The 27854-nt window shown below is 37.2% G+C and overlaps 1 protein-coding gene across 1 annotated transcript in view; it reads left to right on the top strand.

Annotated features, from left to right (window-relative positions):
• The window catches only part of SLC9A2 (solute carrier family 9 member A2), a 77673-nt gene extending 53566 nt beyond the window's left edge, over positions 1–24107 (top strand). The window contains exons 6-12 of the mRNA XM_033125646.1: positions 6472–6561; positions 7092–7162; positions 12923–13084; positions 18612–18708; positions 20643–20774; positions 21955–22045; positions 23559–24107. Of these exons, the coding sequence (XP_032981537.1) occupies positions 6472–6561; positions 7092–7162; positions 12923–13084; positions 18612–18708; positions 20643–20774; positions 21955–22045; positions 23559–23929 (1014 nt within the window). The 3' untranslated portion in view covers positions 23930–24107. The remainder of the gene's footprint in view (positions 1–6471; positions 6562–7091; positions 7163–12922; positions 13085–18611; positions 18709–20642; positions 20775–21954; positions 22046–23558) is intronic.
• Positions 24108–27854: the final 3747 nt, after the last annotated feature.

Raw genomic sequence — 27854 nt, 5'->3', positions numbered from 1 at the left:
GTGTGGCCCAGCTCCTAACAGCCTCTGTGAGCCTCAGTTTACATAGCTCAAAGATCTGGATAATGGGCTGGATAATGGTTAGTACCTTATACCACATACTGTGTTTATCCACATATTTCTTCTTCAATGCCTGGGAGTGGTACTAACCTGATGGATGATTTAACTTGTTGTTTTGCTATGTTTAATTATAACGTTAAGTAAAATGGTAATAGAAGAAAAAAAAACTTAATATCTTTCAATGTACTTTCCTTTGAAAGGAAAAAATCATTAGCGCACAATAGTTATTATTTCATGAATCCCTGTAATCATATAGCTGGTCCTCAGAATTCTGGAAATCCATTCAGTGGTTGTCTAGAAGTCCATCAAGTAGCAAGACTGACTGGAATTCAAGAGGCAGAAATCTCTTTTGGCCTCCATTGCAAATTAGTATTGTATCCACTGTGTGTCATTGTCCAGAACTCTGAAGTGTCTGGGATTTTTACCTTACTTACAAGTTAACAAGTTAGCCGGTTAAATTTTCATGAATGCTCGCAGGAGACACCTGATTCCTGGGTCAGAGACAAAGGACTTTATTACTTATGGTAAAATCCAGAGGCCAGAGCTTCATGTTTGTTTGGGTCAGTTCTCTGTACCCCAAGTCCCATGGGGTGACACAAAGTTTCTGTGATGGATGTCTGCACGGGCAGTGGACCGATAGACAGGAGTCAAACACTGAGCTTGAGGATCTGTCACTCTTTGTCTGGAGGGTAACATGACCTCATCTCTCAAGGTATCTTGTTGCAAATGCAACTCTGATAATAATGGCCAAAACAAAGTGGTCAAGGCCTTGTGTTATTGGCGCCCCCTGTAGCGATGTGTGTGACACTCAGGACCCATGGTGGGGTCGCCTTTCCCAACAATCAAAAACACCATTGCTGACTTAGCCTCTCAAACTGAAGTGAGGATGCTCACAATTTTATAGACACTGAGTAAACCTTCAAGTAGGCTTTGATTTGTTAAATAAATGGTCGTATATTTTATATATTTATATATCATATGACTATATATACTTTTTTATATATAGTCATATGATATATATACATATAGAATATAGAAATATATATATATATATATATATTCTTATATTTAATTCACATATACTATTACTAACTAGAGTTCAATGGGATTCAGAAAAAATTTTTTTTAGTCCTACAATAAAGTAAGCAAGATGATCAGGACTTTAAGATCAAAAAATGTAGGTGAATAATTGAGGATGTAAGAGAAAGAAGAGTTAAAGATAGTTCCAAGAGTTTTTGTCTGAGCAAATAGGTGGCAACAAGGAGATATATAATTTAATACCAGGGGAGTACTGGGTTGGAAGGGTGGGGTGTCACATGTTCGTTTTACATTTTTGGACATGCATATTCGCCTGTTAGACATCCAACTGAGACGTTGAGTAGGTGATTGTGTAAATGGGTCTAGAACTTATGGGAGAAGGCAGAGTAGGAGATACAAATTTGAGACTCATCAGTATATGGATGTTTTACAAAGCATAAATCTGGAAGAAACTCTTCAGGGAGTAAATATAGGAAGAGTATAGAAAAGAAGACATACCAATATTTAGAAGTCAAGACAATGTTGAGGAACCGGCCTAGGAGACTGAAAACAGTGACTAGTAAAGTGGGAGAAAAATCAGGGGAAATGTCCAGAAGTCAAGTGGAAAAAGTGTTCAGGAAGGAGCGGATTCTTGTAACTGGGACAAATGCAGCTGCCAGGTCAGGTGAGGTGGGCAACAGAGACTGGACAGTGGATGCAGTGACTCGGCGATGAGGGTAGTGAGTGGCCATCTTCACAAGATCCCTTAGGATCAGATGGTGAGTGAGGAGGGAACCCCATTGAATGGATTTCAGGGAGAAGGGGAGGAGAGAAACTGGACGCAGGGGATGATACAGGCAACTCAGCTGACGTCTGGTGGAGGAAAAGGGTAATAACCAGAGGGGAATATGTGCCAAAGGAGGGCTTTTGTTTTTGTTTTTTCAAAGATCGGAGCCATAGCAGCAGCGTGTCTGGATACTGGTGGTACAGTAGGGAGAGAACATTGATGACACAGTAAAAGGAAAGGCATGGCTTAAGGGAAGAGTGTAGATATATGACAATATGATGAGTCCTGAAAGAAAGGTAAACAGAGGGCTGTGGGACTGAAGTGAAAAGCATGAGAATCTACATGACATTTTTATTGTTCTTGTCCCATTTATTCCATTCTAAAATAAACACTGTATATATAACTGGGCTTGTGATCTCTATGATCAACTTTGTAATGTGAGAAAGGCCTGATGTAGGATAGCATAGCAGCGACAGTGATAGTTTGTAATACAATCGTTTTTTACAAGTTTTTCTGGAATTTGGCTGCTAAATCAGCAAAGAAATATACGGCAGTTCCTCCCACCTCTTTTTTTTTTTAAAACTCATTCTAAGGGGGAAAAAATCAAGAAATCAATTTATTTCAAAAGAATAAACCAAAAAGAATGCTCATTATTTAATAGACAGTACGTCTTTTTTCTTAGGGTACTGGGAGCAGAAGGGTGCAGGGCGGGCGGAAAGCAGAGATGGAACAAGGTAGAAAACAAACCGCACCTGGCGGTCATGCTACCCCTGCCTACTGTTAAATGAGTCCTTTCCATGAGCTCTGGCTCTGCAGTGTCGTGTTTATTGTGCCACAGCTGAATGAATGGGTGAAAATTTAACTTGGGCTTTGCAAATATGTTTTGCAGTGGTTGATGGAAAACCAAGGGGTATATCTTTAGTTTTTAAACTATATGGGTGGTAGCAAGCTGTTTTCTAGGCCTTATCAGGTTGCTCCCCAGGTGACCTAACTTAGAAATTTTCCAATGTGGTAAAGAAGGTGCCTTCTCAAAGGTATTTTTTTTTTCCCTCTGTCTCTCCCAACCAGAGACCCAGGCTCCTAGAATATAACATCCAGGGTAGGGAACTTAATATGACACACTCAGATGCCATGTACTCTACTTCCAAAATAGATGGATTGAGGAAGGAAGGAAAGAAAGAAGGGAGGGAGAGGAAATAAGGCAGAACGTATCAAATAATTCCTATTGAGCAAGACATGACAACTGCAAATAATTCAAGGTGAGAAGGGGTGTTTACTAAAGGAAACTGTTTAAACAAATACATATTTTAAAAGACAGTGTCAGTGAGCCATTGCATGTAATCAATATTTTTTATTAATTATAAACTAATTATAAATTATGTTGTAGTTTTAGAAACTTGAGTTGATCTAGCCACACTTGCTTCCGGTAGTTGGTCAGTTTTGTTTTATTTGTGACAGTCCATTAATTTCTAGATTATCTATCTAGTGGAAGGAATCACCATATGGATTGGGGCCCACCCTGTATTTTATCTTTATTTTTATGCCCCATATTTGCAAATACTGGGAACTCATTTATTGTTTACTAAATGAATAATGAGTGAAAAAAAAGAATATGTTAAATAATAGTTCATATCCTTAGAATACATCATATAGTTTTAAAAATTGTACTGATTTTGTTAATTTTTTTCCCTGGAGTTATTATTAAACTAGTGTCTTTATGATATCTGGAAATCAATGAAATCCATCTTTGTAAACTACATGTTCATACCTATTTATATAAGTGACAAATTACGGAATATGTATTGATTTCAAAACTGTTGTTACCTCCTCTGTTATTTCAAAGTGGCAGACTTGGAACGTGACACACTAGAGCTCAAAGTGTGTCTTATTTCAAATGTGGTCAAAATTAGTTCACACTTCAGAAAGTTAAAGTTAAGCTGAAAAATGCCCCAAGCTGGAGTGAGGGAATAAAACAAGTGGTCGCATTTAAAAAACTGTGTGTGTGTGTGTGTGTGTGTGTGTGTGTGTGTGTGTGTGTGTATCACAGTTTATATTCTCAAAAGGTTTCGTAAAGACTTAAAGAGGTGCAGAAAGATGAGATGGAAATCAAATGTATGGCAGGGAACCTATCTCAACATAAGCACCACCACCTCAAAATCCAATACCCCTCCCATACAAATATTCTTCATGCCCAGTGGTGGCAAATATCCACCAAGCAAGAAAGCTGGGGCCTCTGTTGTCCCCACATTCTCATCCCCTCCTCACCTGGCCTATAGTGCTAGTATCACATAACTTTAAATATATTAGTTGAAAATTTGTTTCGATATCTTTAAGTTCCCCGTTATTCTTTTTCTAAATTTTTCTGGTTACATTTACTCCTCCAGATTAATTTAGAACCAACCTCTGAAACCCTGTTGAAAATCCTTTGGAATATGTTATTGGAATTGTATTATTGCAAGTACATTGAGATAAAATTGTCATCATGATATTGTTAAGTAATCCCATCTAGGAACTGTATGTGTCTTTTTAAAACTGAAATCTTTTTAATATCCTTTAATTAAGTTTCATAGTTCTCTTTGTAAAGGTTCTGTGCATTTTTGTGATAGGATTATATACAGGTAACCCCCCGTATAACATGGCACTTCTACCGTGTTCCCCTGAAAATAAGACCTACCCTGAAAATAAGCCCCAGTTAAGATCGTCAGCCAGAAGGGCACATTTAGTATGTTATGACGATGTTCCAGAAGAAGGTGACATGACTGTATTTGAATAAATGTAGATTGTTGTACATGAAAAAATAAGACACCCCCTGGAAATACGCCCTAATGCATCTTTTGGAGCAAAAATTAATATAAGACTCGGTCTTATTTTCGGAGAAACACGGTTTAATGTGGTTTCCCTCTAACACAGTTCGAGAATTGGGGAAAACCCTCCTACAACACGGCATCCTAGCACACGGTTTCTCTCTAACATGGCTTGAGAATTAGAGAAATCCCCAAACAACACGGAGTGTAATAAGAGCTTTTAAGAGCAAAAGATATCTCATTCGAAACTAGGGAAATCCCCGAACAACACGGAACATAATAAAAGCTTAGTAGTGATGACGAAGAAAACATTATTTAATGCATATTAATATGTCATACTTTTGGTGAAAATTGCTTTATTAAAGATATTTCTCTTAATTATAAAAATATAATGGTATTTTAAAAAAATGTTTGGAACCTAACTCCCTTTTTTGTTCTTTGTTTTGTATAACACGGATTCGCATAACACAGCATTTTTTAGGAACCTAACAACCGTGTTATACAGGGGTTACCTGTAATATATTATATATATACATTTGGAGATAGAGTATATAAGAGTACGTATATATGCTTAGTATCTATATGGTATACTACTATATATTTAATGTATTATCTATATACTGGTACATACTATTATGTATATATTCTGTCTACATATACAAATAGATGAAGATGTAGATATAATTTTCCTCGCTATTTTCTAGGTGTTTATTCTGTTTCCTTTTTAAATTAATATATGGGATGGATTTGTGTATGTTGATTTTATGTCTAGTCACTTTATTGAACTTTCTTGCTATTTTTAAATGAAAAAGAATTGTCTTAGATACTTTAGGACAAAAAAAGTAGATCATCCGTGAACAACAAAAATCTTGTTACTTCATCTTCAGTATCTACACTTCCATCTCTTTGTCTCTTCTTAATCAACCGAGACCTGCAGAACTATGTTGGATAGCCCATCAGGAGTATCCTTGTGTTGTCCCAGTTCTAATGGAAATGCTTTTCATATTTCATTATTAAGTCAAATGTTCACTATAGGTTTCTAGCAAATAATTTAATTTTTGATCATGTTAAGGACATTCTTTTCTTCTTTGCTTGCCAAATATCTTATGATTCTCTCCATTTCCCAAGGTCATGGTGAGCATGCCCAAACCAACTCTTGCCCTTTGTCACTGCTGATCCTTTGCTTGTGTTTGGTCTCTGCTACAATATGTTTCCAACATCTTTTAAGACACCTCTCCAGTGTTCCCTCTCTACCAAACCCCTTTCTTGACCCGCTTTCTGTGTGTCTCTCTCATTCTTCCTTTGCCTACTTTGTAGCTGTTATTGGTATATCCTTCTCCCCATAAGACCACAAAGTCCCAGAGCTGAGGTCCGTAACTATTCATCTTTGGGTCTCAAATGTCCAAGCTGCTGACATGTATGCAGTAGGTGATCAATTAAGCTGTGTTAATAAATTAATTAATGTAAGAATCATTGAAAAGTTTTCTGTGGATAATACAAGTAGGTGATAGTGTGGATTTGGATAATATTTTATTATTTCTTAGAATTTCTTTCTCTTTCTATTTTTTACAATTACGTTTTCAGTTTCTTGTGTTTTGTTTCTAGTAGCAGGTGTGGGGACTTGGCCCTCTGAAAATACGCCAGCTATTGAAGGAGAAGGAAAAGTTTACAAAATGTTGCATGTACTGTGTTAAATATTTGGAGCAGGATGTCGTTTGTTGGTTGTCAAAGCGTAGGAGAATAAAAGTTATTCTTGAATTTTTAGTTTTATTCTATAAGAAAATTCACTTTCTGTTTTATGTGCAGGGAATAACCATTCGACCCCTGGTGGAGTTTCTTGATGTTAAGAGGTCCAATAAGAAACAGCAAGCTGTCAGTGAAGAAATCCATTGTCGGGTAGGTTTTAATATACTATAACAATTTAAATGATAAAAGAAAAAATGTTGGATTCAGTCAAACAGTTTTACATCATGGTCCTCATTTCCTGACAAAGAGGGAAATGGCAGAGGGTAGAAGGGAGGGAGGCTGAGAAAGATGTGGGTTGGGGGTGTAGAATGAATGTAGCCCCCTGGTGGCTTCTCCAAGTCAGCCTGCTGATCTTCGGAATACAGGACAAGGGATCCCCTTTTATTACTTCCTTCAACCTGAAAATGTTTCTACTGGAAAATCATTGCCTTACTTCATATTTTCAAAAATTATGAATAAACTTATGATGAGAAAAATAATCAAAGATTAGCTTAATATGCATGTGACAAACATCTCATCAATTTGTTGATGATTAATTATTGTTTTATTGCTTTTAGTGAAAAAAACGAAACGAAAAGCAAAACTATCAGGGTCTTTGAAATTCAGGCATGATATAAATAAAGTGGAAATTACTGATCTCAGGTAAAAATGAATCAATGAGCCTGCCTTTTTTGTTTTAGTTTTTTGATCACGTGAAGACTGGGATTGAAGATGTTTGTGGACATTGGGGTCACAACTTTTGGAGAGACAAGTAAGAAAGTCTGATGTCATTACATTATGCAGTGGCTCTGGATCACTCTGGAAGCTTGACTTATTGACTTACCTTGTTTTTCAGAGTTGTACGTGTTTCCTATACTGTGCCACAGTGTGTCCTTTCAGATAAAATTCAGCTATAACAGAGACCTGGAACAATAGTGGCTTTAACACGATAGAAGCTTATTTCTCTCTTATGTAAATAGCCAGAGGTAGGCAATGTAGGTTTAATAGACCTACATTGTTCTGCTGCACAGGCTCCTCATGGTCCCAGGACCCTTCTGTCTAATTGATTCCACCAACAACTTCCATTTCTAAAGTCGTCTTTTAGACCAAAATGGCTGGCCCAGCATTAACCATCATATACACCGTCCAGGCTGCATGTAGGAAGAAAGATAATGAAGACACAAAAAAATGTGTACTAGCTTCCTCCTAACAAAGTTATCAGAAGTTTCCACACAATTCTTCCAGTTATATCACATGGCCTGACCTTATGTGACTAGAACTCAGTCATACGAACATTTTTCACTGCAAGGGAAACTGAGGAATGCAATCTATTTGGTTAAAAACTGGGGTTTCCATTACTGTTTGTTCTCCCACCTGTATTGAAGGTCTTCAGAGAACCTGAGGATATAAAGAGACTAACAGAAAAGAAATATTTTTAAAGCTAGTTATCTGAAAGATTATGTACACTTACATAAATGTATATTTGTCTACATGCCTATCTATCTATGTATCTATCTATCATCTGTCTGTCTATCTATCTACCTATCTATTTTTTTTAAACTTTAAAGGCTCTGTGGTAGAGAAATAAGATTCATTGTCTCTTTTCAAGGATTTTGTAGTTGAAGTAGAAAAGGTAGACTAGCCAGGCAGAATCACTGGCTAGGAAAGACTTTTGAAGGAGGTGGCATTTCTGTTGGTCACTGAGGACAGGTGGACAGGTTCTAAGCGATATTTGGTGGATGCCTTCTGCTTTCCTGCCTTGTCTTTCCTAACTTGCTAACAGATCGCACCCCCCAATGCTAATTAACATGAAGTTGACCAATCTACCAATATATGTAATTTAACATAAGGGAATTGTTAAGTGCTTACTGTTTGCTCACATGTTCTGACATGATACTGGACTAAATGAGAAGTATAAGCTATAGACTCAGGCCTTTAAAATTTTGCAATATAGTAAAGACAACAAAACAGTCACACAGCATATAGATGCGTGTGTGTGCGTGTGTGTGTGTGTGTGTGTGATATCATTAAGTAATAAAATGAATTATGGAGACTTTAAGCGCAACTTTTACAAGCCTAACCACACCATTTACCAATGTAAAAAGGCCCCAGGGATCTAGACTTATTTCATCTCTAAAGGAAAACCATTTTATTTGTCAGAAGAGAGTGCCTAATTAGCCACATGGGGGCGCAGAGTAATACAACAAAGCAAATTAAAATCATTGTAAAACTATGAAAACAGTGGACGTTTATACTGGGCACTAGTCACTGTTTTGGAGGCACGAGGTAGAGGAGAGAACTCTAACCGTCAGCCATGTGACTTTCTACACTGCTCTGCTTTACATCCCTGGTACCTTCTAAGAACCATCCCAGTGTGTGCCTACCCAGTGATACAGACTTCTCTGCCTTTCATCACGATAGTTTCCATAGCCACGCCTATTACCCACCTACCTTCTCCCTTTCAACCCAGCCACTTTTCTCCTTTCTCTAGCATCCTGTCAGTCCTTCTTGAAGTGACAAGTGACAGTAGTACCCCAGAACAGTTTGTTTCTTTTCAAAAGGGAAGATCAGGCTAAAGATTTATACCACTCTTCTGCCTCCCAAACAGGGGGAAAAATAAATGTGAGTGGGTATGCAAATCAGGCCAGCAGTCCCTGGGCCAGTGTTAGGAGAAGGAAGAGATGGACCCTTTGATCATGTATGTTTTCTCTGGAACTTGGGTGAAGGAATGTCAGAGAAAGTCAGGCTATACATCCTATCTTTCAGGGAAAGGCACTTTTTTTTCTGGGGTACATGAGTCTGTTGCAGGCAGACATCTGTAAACTGCCAGGCTAATTGGACTATAACTATTAAGGATGGCAGAGACAACTTTAATTCCTGCCTGAAAGGTAACAGTTACATGTCTAACATTTTTCTCTGCAGTATGCATGCTTCATTTAATAATTTCATGAACCCCTATGCATTTCCATGCATGGTGTTTTCCAGGTAAATTTCAAATAATTTTCTGGATCATCAGGTGTACTGTATACTGCAGATAGAGTGGGGAAGTGGGTTCGGAGGGATTTGGTGCTGACACAGGCCACTTTTAACATGAGTTCCGCTCACATCCTGTCTCTGGTACACATATAAGTGTTGATTTACTAGAGATGACATAAAAAGCAATGATAGTTTTAGGTATGTTGGATATCTTCCCCTTTCCGCTGGAATCTCATGCTGTGGATTTCTAGTCATCCTGCTAAACAATTCTTGAGGCATTCGCTCCTTTGAGAATGAAACGAGAGGGTAATACATAGGGAAGCTTCTCGAACTTGGCAAGAGGAACCAAATAATGGAGAAAGAAACCACCTGTGTGTAGCTTGGCAGAGAAATAAAAGGAATGGAAACAAAGCAAAGAAAGAAAATGCACAGTTCCTATGCTAAATAGGTCAGATATCATTGTCCTCGGTGTTTATTCTTCCTTTTGTTTATCTCTAGTGAATAGCTAAAACAATAATAATAAAAGTTTAAAATGATGTGTTGCTGCCAGGAGACCTGCTCTAGGGCTTAATGTGCGATTCAAAATAAACTTAGAAAGAAGTAGGCCCAGTGTTTAGTGTAGGGATGGCTCTCTTTAATTATTCATAGCCCTCCAGTATTTAGAACAAAGGACTAGCACCAAGAATGTGGGTTAAGGTTGTTTCCTGTCAAAGCACAGGTGTGCCTATAAACCTCCTTGGGCTTATGGTGATCCCTGTAATAAATCCCTTTCTTTCTCAACCAATATTTATTACGTGCTGTTTCTCTTACAAGTTGGCATAATAATGTTACATAACAAACCACCCCCAAAACAAGTCATTTATTATTAAAGCGCCTGAGTTTAGAGGCTGAGAATCACCTGTTCTGGGCAGGTCTTGCTCCTGCTTCAGTGGGTGGCTGGTTGTCAGCTGATCCCGGCTGGCCTTCTCTGTGACTGGGGTAACTTACCTCTGCTTCACGTGGCATTGACCATTGTCCTGGGACTAATGAGTCACTCCGTGCATAGCCTTCTCGTGGTAATTATGGAAGCACAGGAGGCAAGATTTAATGAACAGGCCCATTTTAAGCCTCTGCTTCCATCATCATGTCTGCTAATAGCCCATTGGCCAAAGCAAGTAGCATTATTGAGCCCAGAGTCAGGAATCAGGACAGGGCAGGCTATCGAGGTCATGGAGGAAGGAAGATGCCAAGAGGATGTAGATACAGGGAAGAGTTGGGATCAAGTGATTCATTCTACCATACAGGCTTACAGTGTGCCAGGCGCTGCTCTATGCAGTAGTGATATAGGGAAACAACAAACCTCTGCCCATAGATATCATTCTAGTGTTAGGAAACAGAAACTAAGGTAAAAAATTAATAGCATATTAGAAAATGATAACTGCTATGGAGGAAAATGTATCCTTGAAATAGAACAGGAAGTGTGATGGGGGTGGCATGAAATTCTAATGGGATGGATCGGAAAAGCTCTTTTGGAAAAGTGACGATTGAGGAAAGACTTAGGGAGGTCTGAGAATGAGCCCTGCAGGTATCTTGGAGGAGTGTACCTAGTAGAAGGAATAGTAAGTACCAAAGCCCACAGATGGGGGCACAGCTGGTAAGTTTCCAGGACAGGAAGGATACCAGTGAGGCTGGACCTGAGTAAGAGGAGCACAGTACTAAGAAGTACGGCTCCAAATTATGTAGGGACTCCAGGTCATTGCATGTTTACTCAAGTGGCTTGCAAGGAGTCATATTGTTCCACTTACATTTTAAGAGGATCACACTGGCTTCTATGGGTAGGCTGTAGGAATGCAATGGTGGAAGCATGGAGACCAGTTAGATGCTCATTGCAAGAATCTGTTGAGAAATGATGTCTAGGACCAGGGTGGTGCCAATGGAAGTGGTAAGAAATGATTGGATTCTGTATCTTTTCTGATGGTGGAAACAACAGGAATAGCCGATCAAATGGATAGGGTGTACTAGTTTGCTAGAGCTGCTATAACAAGTACCACAGGTTTGGTGGCTTAAGAAACAGAAATTTAGTTTCTCAGTTCTGAAGTTTAGAAATCCAAGATCAAGGTGTCGGTACATGTTCCTTCTGAGGACTGTGAGGAAAGGATCTGTTAGAGGCCTCTCTCCTTGGCTTGTACGTGACCTTCTTCTTCCTGTCTTCATGTCATCTTTCCTCTGTCTGTGTTTGTCCCCATTTCCTTCTTTTTATACAGACACCAGGTATATTGGACCCAGGCCCACCTGAGTGACTTCATTTTCACTTAATTACCCATGTAAAGCCCCTATCTCCAAATATGGTCACATTCTGAGGTACTGGGGTTATGACTTCAACATGTGAATTTTTAGACAGATATTGAATTCAGGCCATAACATGGAATATGAGAGAAGAAGAATCAAAGATCACATCAGGGTTTTTGTCCAGTTGGAGTTGTCATTAACTGAACAGGGGAGTATTGTAAGAGAAGATTAGTTCAGTTTGAACATGTTAAGTTTGAGATGTCTACGAGGTATGCAACTGGAGATGTTGAGTAGGCAGCTGAATATTCATTTCTGGTGTTTGGGAGAAGTTGGAGCTGGAGATACTGGCAGGAGTCACTGGCATAGAGATGCTATTAAAATCCATGAGACTGGGCACGATCGCCATGAGTGGAGGTACAGAATAGCACCAACGGGCACTCCTACATGAAGAGGCCAGAAAGAAGAAAAATAACCAACAAAAAGAGGCTGAGAAAGAGGTAGGTAGGCACCATAAGGAGCATAGTGTCCTGGAAGAAAATATTTTAAGCAGGAGAGGTCCGAAAAGGTGAGGACTAATAATTGGCCATTGGATTTATATGGTGATGGGTCACTGATGGCCTCAATATGAGTAGTTTGAACAGAATATTGGAGGCAAAAGCCTGATTTGTGAATGTTCAAGAGAGAATTAGAGGAGATAGAGAGTATTAACACGTTTAAGTAATTTTGCTGAAAGGGGAAGCAGAAAAATAGGAAATGTAGAAATATATGTAAATTAATCTATAATTAGTGAATATTAGATATAAAGAGGGTGCCAACAAATGTATTCACATTTTAAGAAAGGAAAAAACTGCATTAAAATTGTAATACTCAATATATACCAATAACAAAAGATGAATTCAAGTCGTGTATACCTTTTGTTGGCACCCCCTTGATATATGACATGGCTGTATATAAAAATGTACCCATATATGCAATATATATATATATATATATATATATATATATATATATATATATATAAAATATATATACACACGTGTATACATATACACACATACATACACACATACATAAATACATACATGTGTATACACACATACATATACATATTTTATGTACATATATATTCAGGTATGCACATATGAAAATATATATAATGATCAGACTAGCTAAATAGTGGTACTACATTATTTCCCTAGGAGCAGTGGAAATGATTTTATTGCTGAAAACAGATTTTTCTCTTAGTGTGGTATTAATAAATTGAAGCTTTTATTGTCTTTATTTCCAGGTTTAAGAAGTTTGATGACAAGTACCTGAGGAAGCTTTTGATTCGAGAAAACCAACCCAAGTCAAGCATTGTATCCTTATATAAAAAGCTTGAAATAAAACATGCCATTGAGATGGCAGAGACTGGGATGATAAGTACTGTCCCTTCTTTTGCATCTCTAAAGTAAGTACTGTTTTGCAAATAAAAGTTAGTTTTGCTAATATGTCTTTATGGTTTTCTGAAACCAGTAATAATAACAAATTTGACCTATGTCCTAGAGAGATACCTTATAACCTCACAGCAGAATGAGATTCTGGCTAAACTGTGAAGCCTAGAAATGTGTACCTTATGCTATGTCATGTCATGTCATGTCATGTCATGCTGCATCACACCATGTTATTTTAGAATCGACTAGTCAGAAAATACTTTGTCATGTTTAGGATGATTATGCCTTTATTATATTTGCTTTGGGTAACTGAGAGCTTTTCAAAAGTAAAGTCTCTTATGCAGGCATTTCGATGTGTTATATTTGCTACCATGGTTCCCCCAAAATAAGACCTAGCTGGACCATCAGCTCTAATGCGTCTTTTGGAGCAAAAATTAATATAAGACCCAGTATTATATTTATATTACATTATATTATATTATACCCGGTATTATATTAATTATGTTATATTAATTATATCATACCATGGTGTTTTATATTATAAAGTTATCTTATTTTACTATAAGACCAGGTCTTATATTAATTTTTGCTCCAAAAGATGCATTAGAGCTGATTGTCCGGCTAGGTCTTATTTTCGGGGAAACACGGTATTTTATATATATACATGTAGTTATTTAGCTTTTTCCTCATCTCTGGTATTGAGAAACAGGTATAGATATCTTTATAAATTCTTCAAATGTTTTTAATAAGCAGCCAGGATTGAGATCCACTGACCTCGTCTGTCTGCTCAATTTTAAACATGAGGAAATGAATACTCAGATTTGGAAGTGATTTGCCCAAAATCTTATAACAAATCTCTAGTAGAACAGTAAATACTCAGTTAGCAAATTAGGTTATGTCATCATGTAATCATCATTCCTTTTCTATTACAAAAATGACAGAAATTACAGGTTCTACTGGTTTGTTCTTTCACTCTGAGCTTGAAGCTCATTTAAACTAAATGTCATCTAATTAAAATGCTATCTATGGGAGAGTTGAAATGACAGAGGAAGCTCCAAATCACACCCAACCATATAAACTATGACATTTACTAGGACTCTAAGTCCCCTATAAAAATTATGGGCGTTTACACAATTAAAAAAAAATAGTGATCAGAATGGCTTGGAGGTAAAGGCATTATTATTGCGTTATAAACAGTAATGGATTGAACAGAATGGCTGATTTATACTCTGCAAATAACTCTCTGTGTGACCTTAAACTGGTCCATTTATTTCCCTGAGGTTAAGTTTTTTCCAAGTAGAAAATGGAGCTAGACTTGATCCTTAAGTTTCCTTCTAGGTTTATAATTTCATTATCTTCCTTATGCACTATTCCATTTGCAGTTGAAGCAAGGGATAATTCAATTATCCAGCTTCTCAACAGGAGAGCCATTGTCTTTGTGATCACAGAAGAAAGAAATCTCAGTTTTATTCTCTGTTCACAATTCATTTTTGAAGCTGCTAATAAGCAGAGTAAAGGCAAACGTTTAGGGTTAGGGAACTAGGTTACAAAATTAATGGCTAGCCACATAACTAGATAAATGAATGCTATATTGACCATTCTGTCTCTCCTGAAATGTGTTCTCTGGGAAAAGTACAAGCAAAAGGGGAGAGAGATAATAAGGAGTTGTATTTCTGACAATAATGAGCTGAGTGTTACAGACCAAACCATCTTCTGAGAACAACTAGAAAAATAGTACAAAATATATTTTAAAAATTTGCATGAAATCTGGAGTATGCATGAGGTGAGGACTATTTTTAGCTAAGAGTCAATAGAATAAGGAAGTCCAAGAGATGAACTAGCATTTGGGGCTATTTTCTCCCTGGATTACAAAGAAGGTGTCCGACAGTCTAAAAGACCAAAATAGAGGTTTTGACAGACTGATTGGTCTTAGAGAATAAAATTGGAATTCAGGACCTACCAAGAAGGAAGAGCTCTTATACCCAAACATAAGTTGTTACCTCAAAATTCTACATCTTAGTCCTCAAAGAAAGGAAGTCCAATCTAGAATGATCTTAATCCACAATTGTTTAAATCATATGAGATTGATATTACCCCTATCCAAGCTGCTTGAGAGAAATAAACTTAAACCTTCTATGGAGGAAAAGAGCCTTAAACTACCACTATGATTTCTCATATGTGATGTCTAGCAACCAATCGAAATAAAATGAGTAGACAAGGAAATGTGACTGAAAACATTGAGAAAAAGATAAACAATAGCAGAGTAACAACAGGTGCAAAGGGGATTCAGATAATTGAGTTATCAGAGATTTTAAAATAAAAATAATATGTTTAGGGCAAGAAAATGTCATTGCCATTTTTGGCATTGTCATGGAGACTATTAAATAAAAAATATCTTAGTAGAATATTTGACCTAAAAATAAAGTAACTGAATATAGACTCTCATTTGATAGGTGTAAAGGCAGTTTAGATACAGCTGAAGAGAGAATTGATTACTTGGAATATAGGACAGAACAAAGTAACCAGAATGAAGCACAAAATGAAAAAAAAAAAGGGATGAAACATATTGAAAAGAAAGTAAGAAACATAGGATATGGTGAAAACTTCCAGAGGGAGATAAGAAATTTGTAGAAGCACTGTTTTATGACAAAATGGCTGTTAATTTCCTCAAATAGATAAAAGACATGAACTTTGACAAACCTCAAGCAGATTAGATAAAAAGAAAACCAAAAGTAGATACACGGTAGCAAAAAGTGCTAAAAATCAAAAACACAAAAAGAAAATTTTAAGTATACTCTAAGGAAAAAAGAGACCTATTTTCTTCAAAAGAAAAACAATATCCTGACAGCTGTTTTTCAACAAAAAGCAGTGGAAACCATTGCTATCTTCAAAATTCTTAAAGAAAGTAACTGATTAACCTAGAGTTTCATTTCCTGCTAAACTACCCTTCAAAAATCTAGAATAAAAACATTTTTAGACAAATAAAAACCATCACACTAAAGTGAATGGTAGAGGGTTACAGACAGAAGGAAGAGTCTCATAGAGAAGCTTTCAGATGAAGAAAGGAATTAAAACAATGGAAATAGTAAATATTTGTAAAATTTAAATGAATGTTATGTGCATAAAATGATAATGTCTGTGAGGTTTGACATGTATACCACATTAAAGCTCGCGACAATAATAGGTCATAAATTGAGAGGGTGTTATTGTATTCTAAGGCCCTTGCATTATCCAGAAAGTGGTAAAAATGAATGTATTTTGGACTTTAATAAGTCAATGATTTATGTTGTAATCCCAGGTAACCATTAAAAAAAAATAGTAAAAAAATATAACAAGCCACCAGAGAAAGGAAATGAAATAACAAAATAAAATAAATTGTAAAAGGGCAACAAACTAGAAAAATCAACCATAAAACATATGGGACAAATAGAATGCAAACAGTAAGGTAATAGTCTTAAATCCAAAGGTAAGTACATTAAATATAAACCCACTCCATTTAAAAGGGAGACATGATCAGAATTCAGAATGGATAAAAATATACAACTCATGTTGTTTGTAAAAGACACTTCTTATATGTAAGGGTATAGAAAGGTTACAAAGAAAAGGTTGAAAAAAATATACTGTTAAAGCACTAAACAAAAGAAAGTTTGTGTAATTATATTATAGCCATAAAATGTAAGTATTATGGGAAAAAATTACTAGAGATAAAGAAGTACATTTTATAATGATCAAAATTCAATTCTATAAGAAGACAAAACAAGTCTAAATTAGCATACAAATAATAACATAGCCTCAAAATAATAAACCAAAACTCGACAGAACCTCAAGTAGAAAGTCACAAATTCATAATCATAGTGGATATTTTAAGGCTACACAAGGGAGGTAGTTGTGCACTTTGCACTAGAGTTATGCAAACATATGTTGGTTAAAAACTTGTTGGGACACTGTTCAAGAAAATCAGGCATCAAAAAGATTGTTGTTTATGGATCTTATTTATTCATTCTGACTTTAAAATTCTGTGGATTAACTTTGCTGATCAAAAGACCTAACTGGAAAGCTGGACAGCTACCTAAACAACAGTGCGTCAGTCTATAAAGATGCTTCTTTAAAAAATCATCTGAGCAACTGAAGTTGAGACAAAAATGAATCATCTAAATAAGAGAAGTCTGTCCTGATGAAGCCTTGAATTTCTGTGTTCCTTCCTCTGTGTGTCTCCATTACCCTTCGCACATAGGTTTTTGTACCCCAGTAATTACTGTGATGGTTGGTTTACAGTAACAGTAAGTTTGCATTTAAAAATAATATAAGAGAACTATGCTCTTTAATTTGTGGGCCCTTGGCTCATCTTCTATATGCATTTATGTATATTAACCATCCCAGCTTTCATTTATTTTCTTAATTTATTTTCCTATTTATTTTATTGTATTCTGTATTTGTGAAGGCCCCCTCAAAGCCTTTTTGAAGGGGTTAGACTAAAAATATGTAAATACAGTCAATTCTCATTGTTTGCAGCATTTACGTTCTATAAAGTTGCGGTGAACACTGATTTGCAAATACTCAATCATCGCTCCTGGAGAAATCCAGGGGGAGGTTCCTGTGGGCTTCTTGTCACAATGTGCTCATCAGCCCATCAGGACATAATCTTGTTTTAGGTATATTTCTGTGTGAAGACAATTTATTTAATATCTAGTGTTGTTTCATTAATACTGAATTTGTGGCCAACTCATGCCTGAATAATGCTTCTCTGACACAGATTTTCTCTGGAAGGTCCCTCACCTCTTATTACACATAGGAACTCTATATAGCACTTCAGAACTGTGCTCAGGAGCCATTTAAAACAGCAACATCACCAACAAGAGGCACCAAAATAATGAGGAAAATGTGTCACTAAATAGACCATGAAAAGGACATTTTTTGACAGTACGAGAGCTGCAACAAGGAGGCAAAGCATCTCCATGTTGATTGACTTAAATTTCCCCCCACTTCGCACATATATGTGAATGACTGGCAAAGTGCCATGAGTACTGATAACACGTTTATAAATAAATTTTAGCACGTCAGTGAATTCGCAAATGTGAAATCCCTGGATAATTAGGATTGACTGTATATATATATATACATATTGTATAAGTGGTGTCTTTGCAGATATTTCTAATGAAGTATTTAAAAGCCCAGGCCACAAAAGCAAAATATATCTAATTACATTTCTGTTGGGAAAAAACCGTCCCATATTACTTTATTTATGGAGTATTAGAAATAATGGAGTGATAACATTATAAGGTACTATAGTTTATCTTTTTTAAAAAATAATTACATCAACAGACTGAAAACATGTGCATGATTGAACTTGTCCTGAATGATTTCGACACTGAAATAAAAATTTCAGAATTTTGAGTTATTTTAAAATATTGAATTATTCCTAAGTATTATTTTTTAAACTAAGGTTCTTCTTCTTACTTAATGGTATTGTACCTGTAAGAAAGAAAATTGATGATTTTAATATTTTTTTGAATACTAAAACCTTATTATTTTAAACTTTCACAGTGACTGTCGTGAAGAAAAAATAAGGAAGCTCACGCCTGGTGAAATGGATGAAATTAGAGAAATATTATCCAGAAACCTCTATCAGATTCGTCAGCGAGTAAGGATAATTTATTTAGCTAAATATTGACTTGCTTTTGACTAAAAATAAGGCCTTCTGATTTTATGCTACCAGTTAGAGTGGATATTGCCCCACTGGTACGCCAACCTCTGAGTTCCCACACCAGGCATCTTCACTTCTCTCAGACCTGTTTCACAGTGTGAGTGTGCTGTCTTGTTAGGGTACCACTCTCCTCAGGGCACCATGGGTGAAGGCCTGCAGTCCCCTGGGAGTTCTGCTACTGTGGGTTTGGAGATTAGACACACACACACACACACACACACACACACACACACACAAACACAGAGACACATTAACTAATTGTGAAGAAAGTAATTGATTGCCCTCTAGTTTTTAATGGATACTTTTATGTTTTAAGACTTATAAAAATATATTTAATCTTGTTATTCATAAAGTGCTATAGTTTCTTCCTTCACTGTATCGTCTGAGTCACTTCTTCCACTGCATTTCCATTGTTAACACAATAATTTGCTAGTAATATAGCTAACAGTGAATGCACACAATTTGCCAAGCCCCTTTTCAGCGTATTGCATGTATTAGCTCATTTAATCCTCTAATAAGTGGGAAGTGTTACCGTGGACTCCATTTTACCGATGACGAAAATGAGGCACAGTGAGGTGAAGTGGCACACAGGCCACGCTGCTTGTCAGGAGTCCCCTCACTCATGTCAGGGTCATCTCTGTAGCTTCTTAGCTGGTTTCCCCAAAGGCTGTCCCCTACATTACTGTTGCTCCACCCTTTTCCCTAAAACACCTTTTGATAGCAGTGTTCTCCTACTTAAAATGAAACACAACAACAGTCATGGCTTCCAGGCTAAATGGTTCTTTCCAAATTTGGGGTCTCTATATCTAAGTTCTGCTTTATCCAGCCTCATTTACACACCTCCCTCACCCACCCACCCCAAGCCCTCACGGAGTACAGGTTTCTGTCTTCATTCCTTGTCCTGGCTTGCTCTCTTTCCTGTCTCCACGGCTGCTTCCTGTCAGCTTAGCTGACCCTTTCATTTTTAAGGTTCCCCAACTTTCTGTATTATTCCCAACACTGTCTTTAAGTGGGATAACTTGAGCTCGTGCTGTACCACATACATTTAGCACTTAATTTCATGATTTTGTATTATTTTGTTAGCTTTAGATGCTCAACAAGATAGTAAGTTTCTCAAAACAGGAACTGAGCCCTGTCCTTTATTACTTTTGCATTTCTCTACTAGGCCTAATAGAGTCTGGACACAGCGATACTCCCAAGAAGTACACATTAATTCTGTCAGAAAAGGAACTTAATTATGAACAACAATTTGTCTTAGGAAACAGATTTCTATATAGCTTATAAAACTAAAACTGCATGCCATGTACAGCCCTCGTTGAGGTATTTTACTGCTTCAAATACGAGGTCACGATCACTGCTGGTGGTAGGTAGCAGCAGCTTCCTCAATTTGACAACCCAGTTGAGAAGAAATGTTCCTAAGTCAAAATCAAAAGCACATGGCACCACCAAGTGGCTCAAAGTGATGTGTTTTTATATTACTAATTCCTGTCCAATGGAGAATGTATGAAGATGATTTGTACCCAGCCGCTAATGATGGATAAACACATACAAGATACTTCAAGGTACATGAAGGCACTTGATGAATTCCATCATTTTTCTCATTATTATAAAGATCACACTTTCCAAGGGGTGGGGGGGAAACTTACTCACTAGCTTTTATTAGAAGAGGAATACGTTCCAAATTTTAAAGAATGTTAACTTTCATACTTTTTTCCCTTGCCCATTAGTTGTTAAATACCTAGCTGAGTTGCAAAGCCAAAGGAACATAGTAAAGTTTTGGAATTTCTGGGGCAGTGATCACTTCTTTTTTTTTCACTTTCTTTCTTTTTTTTTTTCTTTTTGGTAAAATGTCACTTATGTTTTCATTCCAGACTTTGTCATACAACAGACACAATCTGACGGCTGACACAAGTGAGAGACAAGCCAAGGAGATTCTGATCCGCCGAAGGCACAGTTTGCGGGAAAGCATTAGGAAAGACAACAGCTTGAATCGGGAGCGCAGGGTAACTGGCTTTTGTGCCTCTGGGATGCACAAGTCTTCCAAGAGGGTAACCAGCAGCCGTCCCGGAAGCGCTGCTGAAGGTTGATTCTTAGGAATTCTGGGATGGAGTTAATTACAGCCTTTCACATGTCTCTGGAACGACTGTTATGTTCCAGACACTGCTCTAGGCACTTGGAATACATTAGTGATCAAAAGAGAAAGATCTACGTTTGTAGAATTCGAATTCTAGTGGGGGAGAAGGAAGTCATCAATAGGTAGAATAAGCAAATTATCTGTTAGAAAGAAGGCAGTAAGTGCTATGGAAAAAATTTAAAATCACCCAGGAAGGAAGTTGGGAGTATCAAGAAGGGTCAGGCAAGTTACGATTTGAAACAGAATGACTGGGCCAGGCTTCGTTTGCAAAGCAATATTTGAGCTTTCCAGGGAGAGGTTATAAGTCCTCTGTGTGTTGACTTCCAGAAGGCTGGGGAGTGAGTGTTCACCAGGGAGTTCATTCAGCATTTATTTGGTCCAGGGTGTTGTCAATAGATTAGAAAAGCCATTTGCAAAAGATATTATGATTGCTTAATTTAACACAGCAGGTATGCATCTTATTTTTGAAAGTATTCTGTATTTGGTTGTCAGATCAAAATTTTGTATATGAACAAGATTATCTTTTTTTAATGTGTAAAATATGACAGCATCGTTTGAAAATTGAAGAAACTGGAGAATGTGGCATTGGAAATGCCAGCAAATTAGCTATAGTAATACTTTTTGTTTTATCATTTCTAAGACTTATTAAACTAAATAAACTAAAATGCGCTACATTTTTCATACGTCTTCTTCCCCATACACATAGGTTCTAAGTTTTTCAGTAATACTGTTGTCACAAATAGGTGGTTCAGTAACTTTTCTTTAAGAAAACCCAATAGTTTTCACATGTTGTTTCTAATGGTCCCACTTTATTTCCATTTTCCTCACTCCTGATTTCTATTATATTTTAGAAGAGGTTTAGTTATTTTAAATTAAATAATGATTGCTTGGAACTTTATTCACCATCCCTACAGCCCCTCACAAAGTGATTTTGGAATTGAGAACTAAAATTTTAATTTTTAATAAGGTCTGTCATAAAATTTTAAACTTCTAGTATACAACAAATGACATCTGCGTAGTCTAAGTATGGTTTTCTGCTTCTTTTACAGGCTTCCACTTCGACCTCTCGATACTTATCCTTACCAAAAAATACAAAGCTTCCAGAAAAGCTACAAAAGAAAAAGAATATTTCTAATACAGGTAATGATACAGTTGGAGTAGAACTACTTGACGCTTATTTACTAATGTTTATAGAATAGAAAGATGTCTTTATTCTTCTTCATTAAGCACAATGAGTTCAATAGTTTGCAAAGCTAAAATAACAATATGGTGACCTTTTATTCTCATTGCAGCCTTTTTGAATGGAGTTCCGTGCACATTATTAATAACTCAATCAGTGATTTTCCATAATGATTCTATTTGATATCCCAAAAATAAGACCTAACAGGACCATCAGTTCTAATGCGTCTTTTGGAGCAAAAATTAATATAAGACCTGGTATTATATTATAGTAAAATAAGAGAGAGCCTTATATTAATTTTTGTTCCAAAAGACGCATTAGAGCTGATGGTCCGGCTAGGTCTTATTTTCGGGGGAACACGGTAACAAAAGAAAATATTGTCACCACATGGTCAGTGAAGAGGTACATAGAAAGTTGTAAATCTGCAAAGGTGTATTTAAATTTTTACAGTAAGTCTAATATATTTTCATAAACACAGCCGTATATTCTATTTCTGAATATAATTATTAAAACTTTGACATAAAGTCTAAAAGCTCTTTATTTGATGATAATCTTTATGTAAACTCCAAGCCATTTTCTGTGAAACCCCAGGAGAAATATGTTAGGATATCGTGTTATTAAAATATGGCATGTAACAGTAATAATGCCCCCCTTTTTGCTTGTTTATTTAATTAACCAAGAAGAGGAAAGTCTAATGATGGCTGGCGGTAATGGAGAGTGAGGTGAAAAATGAGAAGGGAGGAAAAGGGAGCACTGGATATTTAGAACAGAGTGGGCCACGTTATCACCACACGTCCATCAGAAATGCTCTAAATTCCTAAGAGTCTCAACTCCTGGGCAAGCGTCCGACGAGCTGTTCTACGCTCCATAGTCTAGGACCAGAATTTTGACAATGAGCTGATTCTAATCATGGCTCCTCCCTTTGCTTGGCAAATACACATTGATGTTTGGCCTTTTTATAAAATTATAAAGAAAATAAACAAAGCTGTATACAAGATTCCAGACCAAGACAAGAATCTTCATAATAGCAGTTAATCCTTGGTGACTTCCTGTGTGACAGACCCTGAGCTGAGCCTCCTGGGGTGGCTTCTATGGGGCAGGTGAGAGCATGACCACTGCTGCATGGTGGTCCCAGTTTGAATCCCCGCTCCACCCCTTATTGATCCTGGTGGAACTTCTGTAAAATGGGGGATTGTGAGAATTAAGTAGGTTAATGTATCTAAAAGTGCTGAGGACAGTGTCTGGCACATAGTAAACTCTTCAAAATCAGTATGAGTAGACATCTGTGGAGCTGACTGCTCACGGAGATCATGCAAAAATGCCCAGATCTCTCAGAGCCAGAGGGAGCCCTTGGACCTCCCACCCACCCTGGGGGCGCAGCAGTGGCCGACCCACTGATGTATTGCTGAGTCACTTGTAACACCTTCTCCCTGGAATGCTTGTCCATGTTGTCCTTCTTTTGCTCTGTGGTAGGTGGCAATAGCAGCGACTCAGACACAGATGCTGGGACCACTGTCCTCAACTTAAAGCCCCGAGCTAGGCGCTTCCTGCCAGAACAGTTTTCAAAGAAAGCCCCCCAGCCCTACAAGATGGAATGGAAAAACGAGATGGACGTCGATTCTGGCCAAGGGCAGCCCTGCAGTCCCCCAGCTCCCCACAGCAAAGAGGGGGGCACCCAGACCCCAGGTGTGCTCCGGCAGCCCCTTCTCTCCAAAGGCCAGTTTGGCCTGGTGCGGGAAGACAATGTGACTGAAGGCAACAGACCCAAGCCGCCACCCAGGCTGGTCCGAAGGGCATCGGAACCTGGAAGCCAGAAAACCCGCTTTGGGAGTGAGAAGCCTTAATGGAAATGGCCAAAGCTGACCTGGGGGGCGGGGGTAACTGACCCAGCACAGCTGTGGTTGTTACCCTGAATCCTGGCACAACAGCGGAATCCATTTAAAACCCTGTATGGCTCTAAATCCTTTCTTTGGGCGATAGAGTCACGCCATTGATTAATGGGACGATTGCTTATCCCAAGAAGAGGAAAATCAAAGAAAAACAGTCCCCGTCCCATCGGATGTCTTTTATGACTTCAGTTATGAGCAGTTGTAGTCTTTGCAGGCCTACAGAAAAAAAAGTGTGCCTTTATTGAACTTGAACGACGGAACTTGAAATTTTTAATACACCCTTGTTGGTGAAAATTTTAATATATACACATGCCTCAAAACTTTATTTATGAAAAAACATGTATATCTGTAATCAGTTTTTAAGTAAATGGCACTAAAAATACTCAGAACATCTTCCCAAGGCGTAAAGGGCAGTCCTGGAGACTGGGGGGCCATCAGCTCAGAGTCAAAGCGTTTCCTGACTGTGAGGTGACGACCGCTTGGTAAAGGAAGAGCACAGTGTGGAGCAGATACCTGATGACTCAAAGGGGGAGACAGTCAGAACTCCTAAACAGATGAGATGGCCTGGCTCCCAGAGGGCCGGGTAGAGATCTTGCTACTCCTAAGGAATAATGAGAGTCAGCTGGTTTTTAATTTGTTCCTCATTCTACCATTTGCTTGAGGTGACATATATTCCATCTCCTCTTTGTGTTTAAATGGTGCAAAGAGGAAGGCTGTGTGGGTGACACCAGCTTTTGGTGTGTGACCAAGTTGGTGGCAGCTTTACATGAAGTTCCAACATGTGGGCCTCATGTGGTGTGTGGGGAGACAGGGCAGCACCTGCTGACAACTTGTTGGCAGATTTGTAGTGTGCAATCCTGGGAGGAGGATGCAGGAGATTCAGGTTCACACTCATGTAGGACCACCTGCTCCAGACATTTTTCTGTAGAACATTCTAGAACTTTGAATCCAGGTCAGAGGCTCTAAGCAGACAAGATTGAAAGTTTATATGAACAGTATTCCAATGTTTAACAAATTGGTGAGAGGTTAGGTTTTGAATTTTATTCAGGAAGCACTTTGGAGAAAGTGGGAGTTCTGTTATTTTGCACTAGTCTGTTAGTTTGTTACCTTTACCCTCAATAAAGTAGTAACTCCAATTCTTTATATAAAAATGGATTCTACTCACCTGAGTACTATTTAAAAGTACAGCAAAAAGACAAGCAGTGGAACATGATTAAAGATGGCTTGAATCTGTGTCTTAAACTGTAGAGTTTATTGGCCTGTCATTTTTTTCTTTTTTATTTTTCCCTCTGAAAAGCTCCTCTTTAAAACTTGACTGGAACAAGATTCTAAAGTTCTGGGTTTAGGTATGAAGCCACTCCTGTAGTTCCATGGATTCACATTGGAGATATAGCAAAGGATCCAAGTGACCACAGTATTACGGGTGGAAAACATGGATAAATTCAACAAAAGAGATACAGTACTGAGAAATCGTTGGCTGTGATTTTCTATCCTCTTCTTCTACCCTCACCGACATGGAGAAGTAAATCTTCTAGACTTTTTTCTCATGTTCTAAAGTCTTGGAATACTGCTAGATTGTTGGGCATGAGACAGAGAGGAGTATCAACACAAGACACAAGCTCATAAATAGCAGTTTCCTTCCGAAACTCTCAAGTTGATCCGTGGAAAGCAGTGTAGACATAATTTGAAAACTACAAGCTTTAGGACTCTGTGCCAAAAATCTTTATTTTAAATGAAAATATTTATAAAACTATGTAATTCATCTGTTGAAAAGAAATTAAAACTTTTATGTTAGGATTTTATTATAGGAATATAATTCAAGAGATGTGATGTGTATTTTTGAGAATGCTAAGACTAAATTTTAAGAAGTTAGTTTATGAAATTTGAGAAGGAATAGTGACATGGAAAGGAACCTTAAAAATAAATTTCTTGATTTTTCCTGGTGTTCTATATTAATAAATTTTATAAAGAGACTATGGAACTGAAGGAGAAAAACATGAAAATTTTTACAAGACTTCTCCTTAAGCAGGTAGACCAAATTCAGCTTTCACTTATTAGAAGTCAAATAAAGAATTTGGATGACATTGTGTGAATTTTGAAAAAGGGAACAGTTATGTCATTTTATCTTTATTACCAGTGTAAATGTTTTCTTATTTGTTGAATGATAAAAGTAATGAAAAATAAATTTGACTTCATTTAGCTTTTTCTCTATAACTTCTTCTGTTTTATAAAATTATTAAATTGTACACACTATACAGGGACAGAGTATGGAACTGAAACCCTTTAAATATGAAAACAGTCTAAATTTCAGTAATACAGCGAGACACCCAACCCTTGGTAACTGACTCCTAGTTCAAACAACACTGGATCCGGACAAAGTTCCAACCTGACTATAAAATGGCGGTGGGTCTTTGGTGTTTGTTGTAATAAATTTGATTTGAACGGTATGTAAGTGAAAAGTCAGGGCTTCTTTGTATATAATTCTAAGGGCCGACTATTTGGAATAAGTTATGCCAATTAGCAAACAACTAGAAATTGGCCTGCGAAGTCTGATACTTTAAAAAAAATCTATGTTTTGTATATATGACTCCAAATTACCTGGGCTGAAATTCCCTTTGGCTTTTGCTAAGCTTTGTAGAAGGGGTATACCATTCTACCTACCATGTTTCCCCGAAAATAAGACTTAGCCGGACAATCAGCTCTAATGCGTCTTTTGGAGCAAAAATTAATATAAGACCCGGTCTTATTTTACTATAAGACCAGGTATAATATAATAATAATATAATACAATATAATAATAACATAATATATGTAATATAATTAATATAATATATAATAAATATAATATAATACTGGGTCTTATATTAATTTTTGCTCCAAAAGATGCATTAGAGCTGATGGTCTGGCTAGGTCTTATTTTTTGGGAAACACGGTAGGAGAGGGGGGTGTTTATTTAAATAAAAAGCATAAAGAAGCACAGTTATTTATTATGTCTCAGCATGTTTTACATTTGTTGCACTGAGTATGTTAAAATTGTCTTTTCATCAATCATGAGAACTGTAATATTTTATTAGTTTCAAAGTTTACACTTGACTTGATTCTTTAAAGAGCGATAAAAGAGACTTCTTTCCTGTTGAAGCAGCTCTTCGCATGATCTGCTGAGGCCTGAACACTGTAAATTCTCTTCCTCAACCTGAACAAGAAAGGCTCCTGAATGCTGACAGTCTGGTGGTCTGGGGTTTTGGGTTAATTTATTTTTATTTTTAGAGCAAAACATGTATTAGTTTGGTGCAAAAGTAATTGCGGTTTTTGCAATTATTTTTAACCTTTTAAACCGCAATTACTTTTGCACCAACCTAATAGCTTGCTGGTATTTTATACCCCGCATTTTAATATGGCCCTTTCTTCAAATCACTTGAAAGACCCGTGCGACTTTCATTTGGGTAACTGCTGCCTGGCAGGGGCAGTAGCTCTTTGTTCAAGAGAAATGACACTTCCCTTTAAAATTCTTTCCAATCCTCTTGACACATGGCTGACACCCTCAGACAGGGTCAGCCCCCACAGATGTGCAGACAAAGCCCCCACATGGTTAGTTTTGAAACTCTAATGTTGCATTAGCAAGTAGTTTTCTGATTCCCTTTGTTTTCTAAGTTTCTCCCATGTTTTTCCAAATAAAATTCTATTTTACTGCCTCTAAGAATAGTCAATAAATTGTAGGTCAGTTCTCTGACCAGTATGGTCAGGGAGTGAGTTTTTCTTTGTAAACATATGCACTGTGACGGATGATCAAATTTTTAATATACACAGCATTTTATTTTGAATGGCTCAGAACCTACTGCAGGACCTATGTCACAGAGGTTTTATGGGGACCCATTATCCT

This window comes from Rhinolophus ferrumequinum, chromosome 13 (assembly GCF_004115265.2).
Source record: "Rhinolophus ferrumequinum isolate MPI-CBG mRhiFer1 chromosome 13, mRhiFer1_v1.p, whole genome shotgun sequence".
In the NCBI taxonomy this organism is placed as follows: Eukaryota; Metazoa; Chordata; class Mammalia; order Chiroptera; family Rhinolophidae; genus Rhinolophus; species Rhinolophus ferrumequinum.
The sequence above is the reverse complement of the archived record's forward strand: the minus strand, read 5'-3'. Positions and strand labels throughout refer to the sequence as shown.